The sequence below is a fragment of the Zootoca vivipara genome, chromosome 5 (genome assembly GCF_965207765.1).
Source record: "Zootoca vivipara chromosome 5, rZooViv2.hap1.1, whole genome shotgun sequence".
Taxonomy (NCBI): Eukaryota; Metazoa; Chordata; class Lepidosauria; order Squamata; family Lacertidae; genus Zootoca; species Zootoca vivipara.
The window spans coordinates 55,884,074-55,903,090 of record NC_142588.1 but is presented as its reverse complement, the minus strand read 5'-3'; the positions used below and the strand labels follow the sequence as shown (position 1 = coordinate 55,903,090).

The 19,017-nt window shown below is 48.2% G+C and overlaps 1 protein-coding gene across 3 annotated transcripts; it reads left to right on the top strand.

Annotated features, from left to right (window-relative positions):
* The first annotated feature begins 967 nt into the window (after positions 1 to 967).
* Positions 968 to 18,004, top strand: PYROXD2 (pyridine nucleotide-disulphide oxidoreductase domain 2). 3 transcript variants are annotated; one of them, XM_035133130.3, is made up of 16 exons: positions 968 to 2,080; positions 2,925 to 2,944; positions 3,155 to 3,248; positions 3,346 to 3,419; positions 4,905 to 5,060; positions 6,211 to 6,364; positions 7,318 to 7,379; positions 7,772 to 7,869; positions 8,835 to 8,976; positions 9,900 to 10,034; positions 11,686 to 11,758; positions 13,829 to 13,985; positions 15,553 to 15,707; positions 16,213 to 16,319; positions 16,554 to 16,674; positions 17,668 to 18,004. In XM_035133130.3, the coding sequence occupies exons 1-16, from the start codon at positions 1,942 to 1,944 to the stop codon at positions 17,736 to 17,738; spliced, it is 1,758 nt and encodes a 585-aa protein (XP_034989021.1). In that variant the 5' UTR covers positions 968 to 1,941; the 3' UTR covers positions 17,739 to 18,004. The 3 variants fall into 3 exon arrangements, with proteins under 3 accessions (XP_034989021.1, XP_088526793.1, XP_088526792.1); XM_088670667.1 differs by lacking the exon at positions 4,905 to 5,060; XM_088670666.1 differs by lacking the exon at positions 16,554 to 16,674.
* The last annotated feature ends 1,013 nt before the right edge of the window (positions 18,005 to 19,017 follow it).

Here is a 19,017-nt window from a genome sequence, read left to right as displayed (position 1 = left end):
AGAACCTAGGCGTCAGACTTTTATTAAAGGTTCTATATATACTAATACTGGACTCCTTATCCGAGTGTGGGTGTTTGTTTAGCAAAAAAGATACCACCCATGTGCCAGGAGGCTCTGAGAAACTCCAAGCATTGAATGAAATACTAAGAAGTCTTTAGAAACAAAAACTGTTAAAGCGAGCAGGCGAGACGAAGAACAGCCTAATAAGAACTGAGCATTCTCGGTGACCGTACAGTGCTGCTATTTTGTCACAAGGTGGGGGTTAAAAGTGTAAAGTGGGAAAGAGGGAAGGCAGAATGGTGTATCATGGAAGGGAGGCAATGGCTGGCTGCTTGGAACCCTGAATCAGGCACAATGTTTTGCTGCAGGTCCCACTTGTGAAATAATCTAAAGTATGCTTCCATTTCTTCAAAGATTGGTTTTCTAGGCTGAAAAGAGTGACAAACAGTATAAAGCTGTGTCTTTCTACATTGCCATTTCCTTCTTCAGTTAGAAACCAATCTGTTTTTTTTTTAAAATTAAGTCACATGGTCACATTCTCATTAAAATGCTAAGCAGAAATATTATTTAATCTCTGAGAGATCCCTATTTGCAAAGGGATGGTTTGGTACCAAAAACATTGTATAAGATAGTGGATATATCAGCCTAGTGTGGTATATAATTATACCAATAGATATCAGAGGTTAATTATTTCTTTAAACGCTTGACTGGAAGCCCTTCTCATCTCAGCTGCCTGCCTGCGTTGGCATTCAGTAAGGGGGAAATACTCTCTGCAGTGCTCTGAGCACAGTTCTTTGATTTGGTTTAAAGTCCTGCGTCACTTTTCCAATATCATACTTGAGCTCCAAAGTGCACCATAACATTTTAAAAGTAAAATATGTCAATCTATATCCACATTGGCATAATATCCAAACACAATAGATGAAAACTGCAAAACAATAAACAGTTCAATACACAATATAGTTCCATATGTTTCAGTTCCTCTGGGTGCTTTTATTTAGAAGGTGGAGTATAAAATAATTCAAAACTAATGTATCAGAAAAAATACATTTATATTATTTGTATTACATTTATATCTCGCTTTTTCTACAAGGTGGACAAAGTGGTATGCAGGATTTTCCTCCATTTTATCCTCAAGACAAGGGCACCCAGCAAGCTACATGGCTGAATAGGGATTTGTACCTTAGTCTCCCAGGTCCTAGCCCAACACACCAATAAGTAAGCCTGACTGATGACAGTGGTTTACAGCTGCGTAAACATGCATAGAATTTCACTGCCTGCTGCTCCCTACTGGAAATACAGTAAGAAATCTAACAACACAAAACACTCTGGCCAAGCTAAGGAAGCCCTGATGTCCTCTTTGTAGGTGGATTTAACGCACATCTTTTTTAACCGAGGGTCCTTTTGAGTCGCCTCTTGCAGCCCCCACCTAGATTTGCTTCCTCGGTGAGCGCCAGGTTAGCCTTCCACATGCTTCAAGCTGATCATTGACGCTGACAAGTTCTAAGGCTGACTCTTGATCAAGACAAATAGGCAGCTCGCCTGGTGCCGCATTAGCGAGGCTTTGCTTGTCTCGTCCCCGACTGAGGAGCTGCTTTGCGTGTTCACGTCGCAGCTCGGGCCCTCTAGTACTCCCCACAACTCTTTCCATATGTCTTTTTGGCCAAATAAGGGGCCCCTTCGTGCATCGGATGAAGGCAGCTGCAACTTGCAACCCAGGAAAGCAGATGTGTTCCCCAATAAACTTAACCCGTACCTTCTCTTCGCTCCTTCCTCACTTTCCCTGCGGACCTTTGCATTTGGGGCGGTTCACTCGCCCGCTCCGTCTGCCCTCCCGCTTCCTCTCGGCCCCTCCTTCCTTGCAAGCTCCCCGCCCCACGCCCCTTCTCCCTGGGACTGGGCTGGAAGCGCGAGGCGAATAGCAAAGTCCTTCCAGGCGTCATGATGGCCGCGAGGCCCCGTCGGTGGCTGCGCGCCGCTGCTGCTGCTCTCCTGAGGATCCCGGGGGGCAGCAGAGGGTGCCACGTCGGGGCTGCAGGCTCCCTGAAGCGGGAGTACGACGCCGTCGTGATAGGGGCAGGTGGGTGGCTCAGGCAGAAAAAGCAAGGGCCCGGCGTCCAGGCGGGAAACATAAAAGTGGGGGGTCACCCCGAGCAAGATGCCCAGGTTGGTCTAGCAGGTGGCCTCGTGCTAATGAATGCTTCCCACGAGGAAGAGGAAGGCAAACTTTCCTGCAGGAGAAGTGGGGCGAGTAAGTGGCCAAAGCATGGTCTTCGGCTGGAAAAGAGCAGAAGTTTGGTTTTGAAAGACGATTGGCCAAATATATGGAGGAAAAGACTTATTCGAAGCATCTAGCTATGATTATGCTCATCCTCCACAGTCTGCTTCTGAATACCAGTTGCAGGAAACCTGTGATTGGATGGGCCACTGACCCGATGCCCCAGGGCTCTTATTATATTCTTTCTTTAAAAAGTGCCTTTATATCCCACCTTTTTCTCCAAGGAGCTCAAGGTGGCATACATGGTTCTCCCCATCCACAACAACCCTGGGAGGTAGGATAGGCTGAGAGGCAGTGAGCGACCCAAGGTGAGCTTCATGGCCGCCAAGTGGGGATTTGAACCTTGGTGCCTTAGGTCTGGGTCCAACAGGACATACTGGCTTACTGGGTTGGTGGTGCTATGCAAAGGGAGGACGCTTTAAACTGGAGGAAGGGTGGCTGGGATTGCCCATTTATTTGAGAGAAAGCTCCATTGAACTCATCGGGGTTGACTTCTGAGTAAACATGCTTCACTTCAGACTGTGGGGCACAGTTTTGGAAAAGAACAACTTTAAAGAAGCCTTTTTAAAAAAGTGCATTGTGGCTACGTGAATTGTGGGAGGAGGAGGTGGCCCAAATCAAAGCTGCTCCTCTTGTCTCTTTGCAGGACACAATGGACTGGTGGCTGTGAGTACTGAGAACTCCTGAGGGGACATGGCATCAGGCCTTTGGGCCCTCTGGAAAGAGATTGGCTCAGAGGGAGGGGGCTGCTGGTCCCTACCTGACTTGTCATCTGGGGAAGACTATTTTCTTGTCTGGTGATTAAGTTCAGCAAAAGGAATGGGGTAAGCAGCTGGGACTTCTTCATGGCTAAGAGGATGCTCCTTGCATCTTCAGGCTGCCTACCTGCAGAAAGGTGGTTTGAAGACAGCTGTGCTGGAGAGAAGACACCTCGTGGGGGGTGCAGCAGTCACTGAGGAGATTATCCCAGGTAAGAGCTGTGCTTCCCAGGTGCTGCCCTCCTGCTTCTCCAGGCAGCATCCTATCGCTGCTGCTCCTCAATGCACCTGACATGTACTGTTCTACAGGGTTTCGCTTCTCCAGAGCCTCCTACCTGCTCAGTCTGTTGAGACCCCAGATTTACTCAGAGCTGGAGTTAAAGGTATGGACTGTTTGCTTGTGCTGGTGGGGCAGGGTGAGCAGTGACAGTGGGAATTGCTGGGTTCCTGCCTGGTTTCTAGCCATTTCTGCTTGTCATTTTTTGGGCACCTCTGAAGCCAAACCCCTGCCAAATTCTCTTCCCTTCCTTCCAAAAATAAAAAAGTTCTGATTTGCTGAACAGACCTTGTATCTTCCCAATTATCCCAAGTTACCGTGTAACAAAGACCAGGGCAGTCTCTTTTCACTCTGCTTTTTTCTTCATTTTAATCTTTAGCCAGCAATTTTAATCCAGGAAGTCAGTCATAGTTCTACCATAGGCCCAGCCCTGTAGAATCCTCTGCCAGCAGAAATGCAGCAGGCCCCTTCTGTTTCAGCCTCTAAACTCGTACTGAAAATTACTCTATTCTGCTAGGCTTATGTAGACAATTAAAAATACATCTTTCCATAATAATTAATTCGATGATCTCTGGTTTTAAATTTTGTACGTGTTGTTATATATCGATACTGTGGCAAACCACTTTGGTATTTTAATGATATAGTGGTATCTTTTAATAATTTTGTTTTTTTAAATTGATTAATTTTTTAAGTATTAACAAATAACAACAAAAACAATTCCAAATCCAAATATTGAGATTACTCTGAACCTCCTGACTTCCCCCCATCCCTTCCATGGGTCCTGATGATCATATTTACAACTGCATATCAATATCTATCCAAAAAAATTTCCTTCTAAATTATCCATACTTTCTGTTACTTTACAAGTGTGATTCAAATCCTGCTAATCTTTTAACTTGCTTACAGTGGTCTTGTAAATAAATTATAAACTTTTCCCATTCTTTTTTTAAAGCTCTCGTCTTCTTGATTTCTGAGCTTCCCAGTTAATTTTGCCATTTCGGCATAGTCCATCAACTTGGTTTGCCATGCTTCTTTGGTCAGGGTTGTCTCTGACATCTTTTAATAAATTAATATGCTTGGATGACTAAGCTACCAGGTTCCTACACATTCTGACTGGAGTACCCCTGCCACCCAAGTTGTACAGTCTGAAATAGCCATTCTCCATCCCTCTGTCTTGGTACCCCGTTTGTCACTGAGGTAGATAGAAACTTATAATCTAAAGGCTGTCAGTTACTAGGTTTAGGCTGAGAAGGTGATGTTTTTTATTCATTTAAGTTGGGAGATGACATGCAGTGCAAGCCTATCCATGTTTGTTCAGAAGTGAGTCCCACTATATTCAGTGCTCACTTCTAGTTGGGTAGGTGCATGTGGGACTGCAGCCTTGGTTGGTGGATGACACAGTTCATAAAATTCTGAATGATATGACCAATGGGCACAAATTCTAAGGCCAGTGTTCATAACATGGTCTTGCTTGAGGCCCGTAGGCCTGTGATAGTGAAACCTCCTAAAATCTGAGGACCCAGCGGTTTGTCTCACCTCATGTGTGTGATAATTCAGCATGTTCTGTGCATTGCTGCCTTCTGTCTTCCAGAGACATGGTTTAAAAGTGCTTCCACGTGACCCTTATTCCTACACACCGCTACTGGAGGATGGTCGGGCCGGAAAAGCCCCCCGCTCACTGCTGCTGGGGAACAACATGGCTGACACACAGAGCCAGATTGCTCAGTTCTCTGTAAAGGATGCCCAGGTATTGTGGGGAAAACTTCCTCAGGCATGGAGGGGCAAGAAGCAGGCCCAGTCCAAGACATTTTGTTGCTGGAGGGGGGAATGGTCAAACACAGCCTCCCGCCCAGCCAAGTAATTTTGGCCCCTGAGGGAAAATCGCCCAAAGCATCCCTCTGGCAGTAAAAAAATATAATAGCAATAATCATAGAAGCGGCTTGCTGGGTGGGCCAAAACCAATATGCTAGTTTCCCAGAAGGTGAGTTGCTGTAGCTTACCAATATGGGGAGCGGGGAGGTGGCAGGGAGCTCAGCACATTGCAAACACATTGGCAGGAGTGTTGGATTGGCTTCGCCATTGTGTTTGCACCACGACATCCTCCCTGCGACTTCTTGTAACCCACTTTCCACCGGGAGGCTATTGTAGCAGCTCCACCCCACTTGGTGAGTTGCTTCTGAATATCAAAGTAAATAATTTGCTTTCATGACAGCTAAAATTAGCTGCCTTAGGTAACTTCCTCATTCTGCCTAATGGTAGCATTGGCCTGGGCAAAAGTGTTGAATGAGTCAGGGCCACAAGGCACAGGAAACTGGGCCCAAAGACCTGCAGGGACTGACTAGGCCCCCAAACACTCATGACTGGCCTGTGGGAAAACATTCCCTTGGCAAATAATAATATAATAATAATTTATTATTTATACCCCGCCCATCTGGCTGGGTTTCCCCAGCCACTCTGACCGGCTTCCAACAGAAAAATGAAATAAAATAATCTATTAAACATTAAAAGCCTCCCTAAACAGGGCTGCCTTCAGATGTCTTCTAAAAAATCTGGTAGCTGTTTTTCTCTTTGACATCTGATGGGAGGGCGTTCCACAGGGCGGGCGCCACCACCGAGAAGGCCCTCTGCCTGGTTCCCTGTAACCTCACTTCTCGCAATGAGGGAACCGCCAGAAGGCCCTCGGCGCTGGACCTCAGTGTCCAGGCAGAATGATGGGGGTGGAGACGCTCCTTCAGGTATACTGGACTGAGGCCATTTAGGGCTTTAAAGGTCAGCACCAACACTTTGAATTGTGCTCGGAAACGTACTGGGAGCAAATGGAAGTTGTTGTCTTGGGAGAATCTCTGTTTGACATGACTGATAGAAGAGCACACAGCAGTTTTCTTTTTCCTTTGTAGGCCTTTCCCAAGTATGAGGTGTTCATGAACCGCTTGGTGTCAGCCATAGACCCTCTTCTTGATACCTGCCCTTTGGATGTGGCTGGTTTCAGCCAGGGCTCCCTTCTTCAGAAGTTCAGAGCCTTACGAGGCCTACAGGCCCTGATCCGTGCAGGTAAAGGATAGATGGGCTAGACCAACATTCTTGGAATCAGGGGGGGGGGGCTCAGGAATGTGTGCCCACTGGATTTCCCCTCAGTGGTCATTTTGTGTGTGTGACTGAACCTCTGACCTAACTACTTAAACCGGGATACCTAACCTTGTTGGTCCCAGAGCACATTTGGAAATCTAGGGAACTGTTGTGGGCACCACAAAATACCCATTTCACAGAAGGAAAATTGGCAATGCTCAACCTTCCCCTTCAAACAAAACAGATGGAAAACTTGCACTCCCCAAACAACTAAATACGAGCCAGAACAGCAGGGCCCACCCCCTCAAAAGTAAACAGCCGATGAAAGCAACACTCAGTTGTTAAAAAATAAAAATTGGGTGGAGCAGGGAGATTGACAGGCATCAGGGGGTGTCTGTAACTCCTGTAGTGCTTGTGAGTGCCACATTAGAGACCCCAGATGTAGACGGTGTGTCAGAACCCCTTCAGATGTTGTTGAACTTCAGCTGCCATAATCCCTGTCCATTAGTCATGGTGACTGGGCCTGATAGGAATTAGAGTTCAACGATGTCTGAAATTTAGCAGGTGTCTCAGCCCTACCCTTCATTTATCTCTCTTCCAGCCCCTTGTTGCTCCAAGCACAGGTTGTTTACAACCTGAAGAGCCCCCCAGGTGGTGTGCTTGGGGGGCAACAGTGGGAGAGGGCTTCTGCCTTCATGGACTTCTCAGAGGCATCTGGTTGGCCACTGTGACAAAGGTGATGCTGAATTTGATAGACCATTTATTTGTTCCAGCAAGGCTCATCCTTTGACTTGGCTCAGCCTCTTGCCTGACCAGTGGGAGAAGCAATGCTCACCTGGTTAAAACTTTCCTTAGGGACTGTCTGAGGTTCAGGGATGCTCTTTCATCTCTAGCTCTGTATTTGAACTACACCAGACTCCTGTTTTCCTTTTTGCCAGGCTTTACTCTGGGGAAACAGCTTCCGCAATATTATCAGGTTCTGACGGCCCCCATTTCCAAGGTAAAAACCACTGCATGACCCAGTCAGAATCCCTCCTGCTCATCAGAATGGTTTCTGCTCCTTCTATAATCAATCGGCAGGTTCCTTTAGACCAGGGGTCCCCAAACTAAGGCCCAGGGGCCAGATGTGGCCCAATCGCCTTCTAAATCTGGCCCACAGATGGTCCGGGAATCAGCATGTTTTTACATGAGTAGAATGTGTCCTTTTATTTAAAATGCATCTCTGGGTTATTTGTGGGGCATAGGAATTTGTTCATTTCCCCCCCCAAAAAAATATAGTTCGGCCCCCCACAAGGTCTGAGGGACAGTGGACCGGCCCCCTACTGAAAAAGTTTGCTGACCCCTGCTTTAGACGTTCCGTACTGAGCCTGTTCGTCTTTCGTCTTGTTGCAGATCTTGGATTTGTGGTTTGAGTCAGAGCCCCTGAAAGCAACACTGGCAACAGATGCAGTGATAGGTGCCATGGCTGGTCCCCACACACCAGGCAGTGGGTAAGGTTCTGTCCATGTGAACATAGCCTTTGGTTTTTGCCCGTCCTGCCTCTGTGACCCTTCCCACTCCCCATTTCAGGTTTGGCCCCAAACTCTGTTGCTTATGTGAATGCCCAGAGCAGAAGTGGGGAACCTGGGGCTCTCCAGATGTTGTTGGACTCCAGCGCCCATCAGTTCCAGCTGGTGTGGTCAGAGGTCAGGGATGAAGGGAGCTGTAGTCCAGCCACACCTGAAGAGCCTCAGGTTCCCCATCCCTTGTCCACCAGAGCCACCAGAGGTCTGAAGGTGGGCAACACTCAACACAAGCAGAGATGAGTTATTCCATACTTAAGAACTTTGTGGGCCAGGTTCAACTAACTAGTTGCACTAGCAGAAGGCAGCACAATGAGTCCCGCCAGCACAATGGGACTCCCCACCTTCTCAGTGCTGTTGTGCCCAGGTCTTGCTTGTAGGATTCCCAAAGGCATTGGGGATGCTGGACTAGAGGGGCCAGTGGTCTGGTCTAGCAGGTGCTTCTTGCACTGTTACATTATGTCACTTCCCTGCCCCCCCCACTTCCCATCAGCTCTGGGTGATCAGGAGAACTCCCCCCCAAGGAGGAGAGAGGAGATTGTTCCCATCAGGCAAGCAGAAATGCTTGCGCCGACAGAGCGATCTCCTTAGCGCTGCTTTGAATTCCGCCCCATGCTTTTAATTTTTTTGTTGCTCCTTTGGGACTGAAAATGTAGGGCATTAAATATTGTAAAAAAGAAAGCCATTAATGATAACAACGTGCTCGAAGGGGAAAGTGCCGTGCATTGTAACAGAGTCCTGCTTAGATGAATGCAAGCAGGAGGTAAAGAAAGCTGAGATGGCGCCAAGCCTGCCTGGCCAGCTTCTGCCGGGGAGATGCTGTGTCTTTTGCCATGCTTTGGGAGCTCTGAGCCCCGCCCGTGGCAGCCCCTAACTCTTGGTGTTTCTCGTAGGTATGTGCTGCTGCACCATGTGATGGGTGAGCTGGAGGGGCGCCAGGGGGCCTGGGGCTACGTGGCTGGGGGCATGGGAGCGCTTTCCCAGGCCCTGGCCAATGCTGCAACTGCACTCGGGGCTCAGATCTTCACGGACAAGGTGGGTGGATCCAATGAAGGGCAGGCAGTGCAGTGCGAGGGATGCTGATACAGTGTGATGGCATAGGGCAGGCTTCCTCAACCTTGGCCCTCCAGATGTTTTGAGACTACAGTTCCCATCATCCCTGACCACTGGTCCTGCTAGCTAGGGATCATGGGAGTTGTAGGCCAAAAGCATCTGGAGGGTCAAGGTTGAGGAAGCGTGGCATAGGGGAAAGAAGTTATCCTGGGACAATTCCCAGAAGGGTAGCTGTGTTCATCTGTGTGGCAGCAAAAACAACCAAGAGTCTTGTAGCACCTTAAAGATGAACAAGTTTGGCAAAGGCTTTTCTGGACCAGAGTCCACTTTATCAGGTACACAAAGCCTAATCCTCAGTTGCAACGACATACATATTTACCAATGAAGGCGAGAGCCTTGAAAGCAGTGAGGCCAGAGGGAAATTAAAAGCAGAAAAAGTGCAGGCAGAAGCAATGCAATTATAGCCAGAATGCACACAGAGTCAGTGCAGTGCCCGTTTGCAACTGCAGTGAGAGGTGACAAAACTCGGCAACGCTGAGTTAATTAACATCTGTAGCGGGACAGGAAATCATTGTCTCTATTCAGACCCAAATGGGATACAGGCAAACCTCTCGGTGAATTCTGCTTCAGCAGACTCTGGTCCACAAAATGCCCTGGTGATTATCCTGGAGCAGTGAATGCAATCACTTGGTGCCAATGGGATGCCATGTTTGGCATGCACCAGAAGACAGAGGCAAAGTGACACCCTCCAAAATGACAGTGATGTTGGCATCCCTGGAGATTTTTGTGGAGAGGATGAGAAGCTGAAACTGGTGTCCTTCCTACCCCTGCTGGTATCCTGTTGATATGGGGCAAGTGGCTTTCTCCAGGGACGTGTTTATACTCCCCTCTTCTCAACCCTGCAGACTGTTGCCCAGATTCTTCTGAGCTCAGATGGGAAGGTGCAAGGTGTTTGCCTCCAGGACGGAACAGAAGTGAAGAGCCGCCTTGTCCTGTCAAATGCATCTCCGCAGCTCACCTTTCTGGAATTGACCCCTCAGGTGAGTCCTCCTCCTTGGTATAGCATGGGAAGGCCTTGGGGTGTGTGTGTGTGGATTCTCTAGACTTTTCCACTATCCTTGCTTTTTCCTATCAAGCAGCAGGATGCCCAGAGCTTGCAAAGGATGTCAGGTAGGTCTATTTGCACTCTGGTCCTTGAGGGACAATACCGGTTTATTACAGATACCCTAGAAGAGTGGGGAGCAGAGGAGGCTAGAGACACCCCCTTTAAGAATTGCCAGTGGGCTGAGCCCTCACGTAGGAATGACTGAGCAAAATATACTGCTGTTCTGGTCCAGGCTGACTGAGAAAGGTGTGAGAGAGATGTAGCCCAGTTTCTACAACCCAGCAGCCAGTTGCCCCGTCTTGCTTTCTGTACCTGCAAACCAGAGTGTTGCTGTGAAGGGAGGAACTGAGCTGACTAGAGACTGAATGCATGGAGAGAGAGGGAGGCAGAGTTGAGGATAAGAGTGAAGAAGCTGAGTCCCAAATAGTGTGCTTCTGGTTTCGCCTACTCTTCCATAATATTCATGAACTATGTGTTTTCAGTACAGCTGGGAAACCCTCTCAGATTTAATGGTTAATCTAATATTGGACCACTGTGAGCCACCCTACCTTAAAAACACTTCTTTGGTCTGTTGTGTTCGGGGAGAAGGTACTGTCTGGGTGTGCTGCCTTCATAGGTAGATTATTAGCTTTTAATGTTTGATGTTTTGGTGTGCTCCTTTATACTTCATTGGAAGCCGCCCATAGTGGCTGGGGCAACCCAGTCAGATAGGAGGGGTACAAGAAATGTATTATTATTATTATTATTATTATTGGTGGACTTAGGGTAAAAGAGTATTGGAAAATGATACATAATGAATTGAAAAAAATGTTCAAAAGTACTTTTTTTAAAAAAAACCAAAACACCCAGAGTCTTTTATGTTGGGGATAATTCAGACTGAAATTCCCAGGTGTCAAAAAAGGTTATTTATGTCTGCGACTACTGCGGCCCATGTTTTGTTAGCCAAAAAATGGAAAATGAGTGAGGTCCCAACCAAAGAAGAAGGGCAACTTAAATTGACAGAATATGTGCAGCTTGCAGACTTAACATATAGAATAAGAGAACGAATAACATACGTTTAGAGAAGATTGGAAAACATTTATTGAATATATGGGAAATAACTGTGTACAGCTGAAAACGCTGGCAGCATTAAGATAAATTCAACAGTGTAAATAAGTTTTGGTGGATGTAGTAATGGAATACTGAATGGTATAGTTTTTGTAAAATATGCAGGGATTTATGATATGCAAAATGAACCATGGAAAGAGAATAAGTCATTGGTATCTTAAGGATGTAAAAATCAGTACTTTAAATTGTTAAACAGAAAATTGAATAAAAAATTATATAATGTGTGTGTGTGTGTGAAATGTTGAAATGTATTATTTATTATTAGCATTGCATTAGCATTGGAATCAGAGGCAATGAACTGGCTGCCCAGGATGCTAGGACAACAACACCCCTTTGGGGGACTGTGATTACCAGCTATTAAAGTGTGTGTGTGTGTGTGTGTGTGTGTGTGTGTTGAGAAAGAAGTTCAAACTCCAGTTTTCTTCCAGATACCAAACTATATCCCAGGATCTCATTCTGTGTCTGGCTGTTCTCTCTAGGAGCAGCTGCCCCCAGAATTTGTCCAGAGAATCTCCCAGTTCGACTCACGCTCTCCAGTCACCAAGATCAATGGTGAGTACCATGGAGGCAAAATGGACCAAATGCTTACATGCAAAGGTTCTGCACTTCCATGGTCCTGCAAACAGCAGACAGGAGAAGAGTTGCCCTGTGGATGAAGAACATGAACATTTTACACGTGGAAGAGAGCGGAAGTCTTTCAATGTCTTACCCAAGGGCAATAGATGCAAACATGGACCTTGTGCCAAGTGAGGCCAGCAGCACCATGTGTGGCCAGCAGAGGGAGCAGTAATACTACTAATGGGTGGTTTTTTCAAGAAGGTTTCAAGGAGCAGATTCATTCATTTGTATGCCTCTTCCCCCCGCCCAAAATCATGCTCAAAGTGGATAATAACAAAGAAAACAGGAATGCATTTCAAGCAAACACTGCAAAAACAATTTCATAACAACAGAAAAACAATAGCAAATTCAAAAAATGCATTTCGATACAATAAATATAACAAGATTGCTTAAACAACATGCAGCATTCAATAGCAAACATAACAAGGGAGCATCAGTTTCACCTTAGTCCTAGAAACACCCCTTCCCCTGACATTGCTCAGGTTCCCTCCCCTGCAGCCCTCACAAGGCTTCCAAGGGCAAGAAGGGGGTGGTGGCTGGAAACAACCCCCCGCCCCAAAATGAGGTGGTCTATGTCTTCCCAATAAAATGCCCAGGCTGGCTGCTGGGAGAATAGAGGGAAGAATTGGGGAAGCAAGACTCCAGAGCTCCTATTTTCTCTTCCATAAGAGCCCTGGGTTCACCCTGCTCTCCCGTCCCCATGAATATTCATGCAGCTTTCTCCTAAAACTTCTTAATAATCAAAGACGTGGTTGGTAGCCATTCCCCCCCGCCCCTGCTGTTTCCTTGCTGATAGTGTGTTGGTGGCAGAAGGGCATGTATCCAGCCAGGACAGAGGGCCTGGATGCTTCCCTTCTCACAGATGACTGGCCTGCCTGCTCTTTCCCGCTTTCCTGCCGACGCTGTTAATAAATCCAAATACCACTTGGCTATAAAATAACAATGAGTTCATGCAGCTGCACCCGGACGCACCCTAATAAATTAGGTGCAATGGGCTAAAAAGTGCACCTCCCTCCTGCACCAAAAGGCAAGCCACTCTGACACCACAGGAGGTGTTTGTGCCTTATTTGGAAATGAGGACATTGCTTTTAGAACTTGGAAGCAGGTCCACCACGCAAATGCACATGGATGCAGAGCAGGGGTGGGGAATCGCAGGCCCTGAAGGCCTTCTATCAAGTGCCCTTGAGACTCTTCCCAGAACGCACCCTCAGCCTTACTTTACGTCCTTCTTGTTTTTGCCCAGCTGGAATAAAGATCATGAGTGGTTGGGGTCTCACTGGCACTGCACCTCGCAGAGTCCCGAAAGCAAAGTAATGATAATAATAATTTATTATTTCTACCCCACCCATCTGGCTGGGTTTCCCCAGCCACTCTGGGCGGCTCCCAACAAAATATTAAAAACACGATAAAAGATCAAACATTAAAAACTGCCCTAAACAGGGTTGCTTTCAGATGTCTTCTAAAAGTCAGATAGTTGTTTATTTCCTTGACATCGGATGGGAGGGTGTTCCACAGGGTGGGCACCACTACTGAGAAGGCCCTCTGCCTGGTTCTCTTTAATCTCACTTCTCACAGTGAGGGAACCCCCAGAAGGCCCTCAGAGCTGGACCTCAGTGTCCGGGCTGAACGATGGGGGTGGAAACACTCCTTCAGGTATACTGGGCCAAGACCGTTTAGGGCTTTGAAGGTCAGCACCAACACTTTGAATTGTGCTCGGAAATGTCCTGGGAGCCAATGTAGGTCTTTCAAGTCCAGTGTTATGTGGTCTTGGCGGCCACTCCCAGTCACCAGTCTAGCTGCCGCATTCTGGATTAATTGCAGTTTCCGGGTCACCTTCAAAGTTAGCCCCACACAGAGCACATTGCAGTAGTCCAAGTATTGAAAATGAGGTGGAAGAGGTGGGAGTTGTGGGGCTTAGCACAAAAGACTTGGGCCTTGGGCCCCCTTTGCCCCTCCCCTGACACCCCCCTGTCCAGCCTCACCCTCCGTTCCTTCTGTCCACAGTGGCTGTGGACCGGTTGCCTGATTTCCGAGCGGCCCCCAATGCCAGGGATGGCTGCCCCTTGCCCCATCACCAGTGCTCCATCCACCTCAACTGTGAAGACATGCAGCTCTTGCACCAGGCCTTTGAGGACGCCTGCCAGGGGAGACCGTCAAGCAGGTATGGGTGGGAATGCTAATCCCCGCAAGGACTGACTGGCACAGGAGGGGCAGGATGGGGAATCCTTTAGCTAAAATTGGCCCCATCCTAGCTAAGGAACAAGAACAGCTAAGGGAAAGAGTGTGCTTAAAACTGAGTTACAAGGGGCTCTTGTCTCGTGTCAAACAGCTGTGAGTGGACCCTGGTTGCTGCTTTCTTCCATCTGTAAAGCCCTCTGCCAGGCAAGCCCCATAAGTGACCCAGAGCCTCATGTCCTGTTTCCTGGCACTGCACTTGTTTGCGAATCAGAAGAGCCCAGATTTGTCTCCTTTGTTGTTGCCAAAGCCCAAACGGAGATCAGCTGTAAGAAGGGAGAGAAAATGTAAAAATTGCAGTGGAGAGCTGACCGCTGCAGAAACCCACATTGCTCACAGCGGCCTTGTTTTGGCATAGTTCCTAGTCTCAAGACCTTACCATGATATGATCCTGGTCTAATGAGATAAAACTCCTCTTCTCGAGAAACAAATGGATATTGTCAAGTTCTTCACCGGCATATTTATAGTCCTGTGTGTGCTTTGGGAAGCACTGTTTCCTACACACAAAATTAGCTGTTTTAGACGCTGGAGTGTCTGCCAGCCTTCTGCCCCAGGGACGAGTGCGGGGCAGACAATTTCATTTACATGCACCTCCTGCATCACCGGCTTTTGGCAACCGTTCTGCTTCGCCTTCCATTGCGAGCTCCCTGAAACAGCAAGAGGCTCTGCTAGGTGTCTGCACCACCAATCTGTGTCGCTCTGGTTGTTATCATTTGTTCAGCCCTTTAAGGGCAGAATATAAATTACATTCCCTCTTGCAGTTCACCTTGGAGTTCAACCTCTTATAGTGTCCATTGTACAGAAAACAAACATGCATGCATGTTTACCTAGAGGTCAGTTCCACTGAGGTTAATTTTACTTGCTTCCAGATATATGTGCATAGAATTGCATCCTTGGGCTTTAAGCATCGTGTTCTTAACAACACGTTAGATTAAGCTAGAAAATGGAAAGCTGCATCTTTCAGATTCAACACTCCCAAGCACTGGGCCACCTCTGCCACAAATACAGTACATGATTCCCTCCTCAATGTTTACCGTATTAGTTTATGGGAATAACCAATGCTCAATAACTTTTTTTATTTTTGCAAGATCAACACCAAGCAAGTAGGAAGTATTCAGCATTGAATCCTGCATTGTTATCACTCTACATACTACAGGTCTTTTCAACGAGTTATTTCCAGTTATATGTGTCCCCCTTACGTGCCCTTCTACTCCAACAGTGATGGTGGACCTCCAGAAATTGCTGGACTCCCAACTCCCATTATCTCCAGCCAGCAGGGCCAGTAGTCAGGGATGGTGGGAGAGTCCAGCAACACCCACAAGTTCCCCAGCCCTGCATTATGCGATACCTGCAGGTCAACAGTCAGAGTAGAGTCACTGCTCGAAGCCTTGCTGGTGCCAGATGAAAAGTTCAGTAGGCCTGAAGCAGCTGCACTGAGGTTCTTCTGGACTTGATGCTGAGGGTTCCTGCTTGGCCTCTCTCTGCCGTTCCAGGCCCATGATTGAACTGTGCGTCCCGTCTGCCCTGGACCCCACACTGGCTCCACCGGGCTGCCACGTGGTCTCTCTCTTCACTCAGTACACCCCCTACACACTGTCCGGAGGGAAGCAATGGGATGACCGTGAGCGTGAGGACTATGCTGACCGAGGTACAGCCATTGCACGGAGGACTGGCAGGAGCAATGGCGGTTTTGGGAAAGGGGAGAATTTTCCATTCTCAGGAAGGCCTTACCACCACCCCAAACCTTACTCCATTGGGCCGTGTCTCCCATTTCCCATTTGCAAACCCTTCTATCCTATGCTTCCCACACGTCTGTTTCCCTTTTCTTTTGGGAAAGAACCCTCCTGCCTAAAACTGTGTAGCACAATCTTCTCTGGGTCTAGATGTTGCCCACTAGCCCACAAACTGGTCTTCCGTGAGTGTCAGGGGTGGCTGGAGACCAATGCCCAGGGTCAGCTGAGAAGGGATTTCTCCATGGTGCCTAAGTGTGATTATCTAGTCTTAGTGGCTCTTGGGTGCTGAAATTCCAGTTGAATCCCTGTCAGCAAACCAGGTGTTGTTGTTTTTTGGGGGGGGGGTTCTGGGTGACTAATACTTAGCCTTCCTTGAGGCAACTCTCAGTCTTTCCCATGTGGCATCTCTTCCCCTTGTAGTCTTTGATTGTGTTGAAGCCTACGCCCCTGGGTTCAAGGCCTCTGTCGTTGGCAGGGATGTCCTGACACCTCCAGACCTTGAGCGGATCTTTGGCCTACCTGGTGGGGTATGTATCTGCCCATAGACTCTCCTGCCCAGCTTTGCCTTGCCATGCCCTTCCAGGGCAACCTCCCCAAATGGACTGATATGGCTTAGATGAGTTTTAACACCTACACAGACCGCTGCCCCAGCTGCCCCCCATCTCCCAGCCTCCACTTCTCGACTCCCTTTGTACTGGGAAGCAGAGACAGGGCGCTGCTGATTCCCAGCTACCTTGTCTGATGCTGCCTCTGGTTTTCAGAACATATTCCATGGAGCAATGTCTCTGGACCAGCTGTATTTTGCCCGGCCAGTGCCTTCCTATTCCAGCTACCGATCTCCAGTGGAAGGCCTCTACCTCTGTGGAAGTGGCGCTCATCCTGGTGCGTATCTGTCAGGGGCAGCGCAAGGCCAGACGAGGCGTGTCTGTGCTGCTGCAACAACGAGGGGGAGAGCCTGGCCTCGGTGGTAAGGGGGTGGCTAGAGAGGACCAGGGAGAAGGGTGGGGTGAAGGCTTTCTTTGCCCAAGGACAAGAGAGAGAGGGCACTCCGTGGGTGCCCCACCCTGGAGTGGGTGGAAATGCTGGGGTTTTTTTTTTACTCTTAAAGATCCTGACTGTGTATGTAAGCCTGCTTGTTTAATTTTTCAATGTATTTCTTTACCTTTCGGTTTTGCCTTTTGCCCCGCCCACTTGAGCTTTTTGCTCCGCCCACCCTTGGAATGTGACCCTCCTCAGAAGGTTGGGCTCAAAGAGGTTTCCCACCCCTGCTGTAAAGAACAGACACTTGTGTGCGCTGACCTTTTCCCCTGTGCTGCAAATCCCAATGAAGCCTCTTCTCTCTTTTACTTCACCTCACTGTGACAGGAGAAAGGGTTAACACCACTGACCCTCTCCCCCATAGCTTCTATTTAAAACAGAACAAACAAAATTGAACGTGTACATCAAATGCAAGCACACATTTTGTGCTCTGTGTCAGTGGCTTTGACTTGTTTTCTGCCTGGGATAGGGAGAGCTTTTGGTGTCTGAAGGATAAACGGAGACATTCCCTGCCTTGTCTTCAGCCTCCTCCCTCCTGGCTAATGCTGGCTTGGGACTGGATTATGAATCTTCTCTGTGGGGCATTGTTAGGTTGTTTGAATGCTTTCTTACGATGCTGCTAAGAAGGGGAATGAAAGGAGGTGCTCTCCCTTCTCTGTGTTCCTGCTATGGGGAATTTTAGTCCCTTCCCATTCCTGCCCTGCTAGGGGGTGAGTGAACTGGGTTCAAGGATTCCCAGTGGCAAATACCCACAAGAGTTCTACCATTTGGCTTGCTGGCTGTGGACCTGGTTAAGCTGCCCACCCTATTCTTGCAACGTCTCCCTTTTCTTCCCAGGAGGAGGTGTCATGGGAGCGGCAGGGCGCAATGCGGCTAGAATGGCTCTGGAGGATTTTAAGAAGCCGTGACCTCCCCAGGAGGACCCTTGAGCTGCCCTGGCTCAGGAAAAGGGACTGATGGGAAGACACTCTGCTGCATTCTGTCTCTGGGCCCAGTGCTAGAGAGAGATCTCTGGTCTTTTGCTCTGGGCATTGCACAGCCATGGAGGAGGAGGTGGCCACTGCTCTTGCAGATAGATGGACACAAGTGTGCCACAAGCGTGTTTGCAAAATGCTCTTGCTACCACTACCGCTCCCAGCTATATAAAGCAGCTAATGCGCTCCTCCTGAATGCTCCCTTTGTACCCGAGGCTGCAGTTTCTTGCAAAGGCTCCGGTTTCTGCTTCCTTCTTTCTTGGGCTGGTTGGGAGATGCATCCTGTGGTTCCTGCTACAGGAAAAGGGGAAAAGTTTAGAGTCCTGGGTGAGGCTGGCTCCTGAGTAGAGACTGGGTATTTTAGTAGAATAGGGACCCACTGGGTTAAAATGCCCTGCAGCACCAGCATTTCTTCTGAAAGCCCATCTATGCTGCCCAACTTAGGATATAGGAGTTTGTCTTTGAGAGTCTGACCATTGGGTCCATCTAACTCAGGAGTGTCTGCACCGATTGGCTATAGCTCTCCAGGGTTTCAGGCAGGGGTGCTCTCCATGCTCTACCTGGAGACGCCAGGGATTGATCCTGGAACCTTTTGCATGCAGGCAGATGTTCTGCCACTGAGCTTACATCCCTTCCACCCCAACTTACAAGACAGCATCTTAGCTTCTGTTCCTTAACGCACCAAAACACAGGCATTCTGCAAACGTGGCTCCAAACACTGAACAAACTGTCCTGAGAAACAGCTTAAAATTTACACATCTCTGGAAGCTCAGTGTTTCATGCCACCCCAATCTCAGGGTTTGTGTTTTCTTTGGAAATGAGGCACAGCAGAGACTGTGGTGTCTTTATGATATATGGTTTATTTACACACATATACAACCTGAGCCTGCGATAGAGGGGTTCACAGCATCAACACCCCAAGAAGGTCTTGTTTTTTCCCTCATAGCCACAGCCTTGGCATCCAGCAGAAATCAATCATTGCTCTGCTTCTCTCCCTTTCCAGCTTGCTGCTTTGTTTCTGGCTCACATCACTACAACTCTCTGCCCTCCACTCTGCCTTTGTCCCCCTTAAGTACCCACGAGTTGGGGGAGGGGCACCACCCACTTGCCATCTTGCACAGAACCCCTTTCCTTTGTTCCCCATAATGGCCCATTGCCCATGCTATCGTCTCAACAGGAAGCTAGCCTGGCTTATGTTTTAACACTTGCTGGG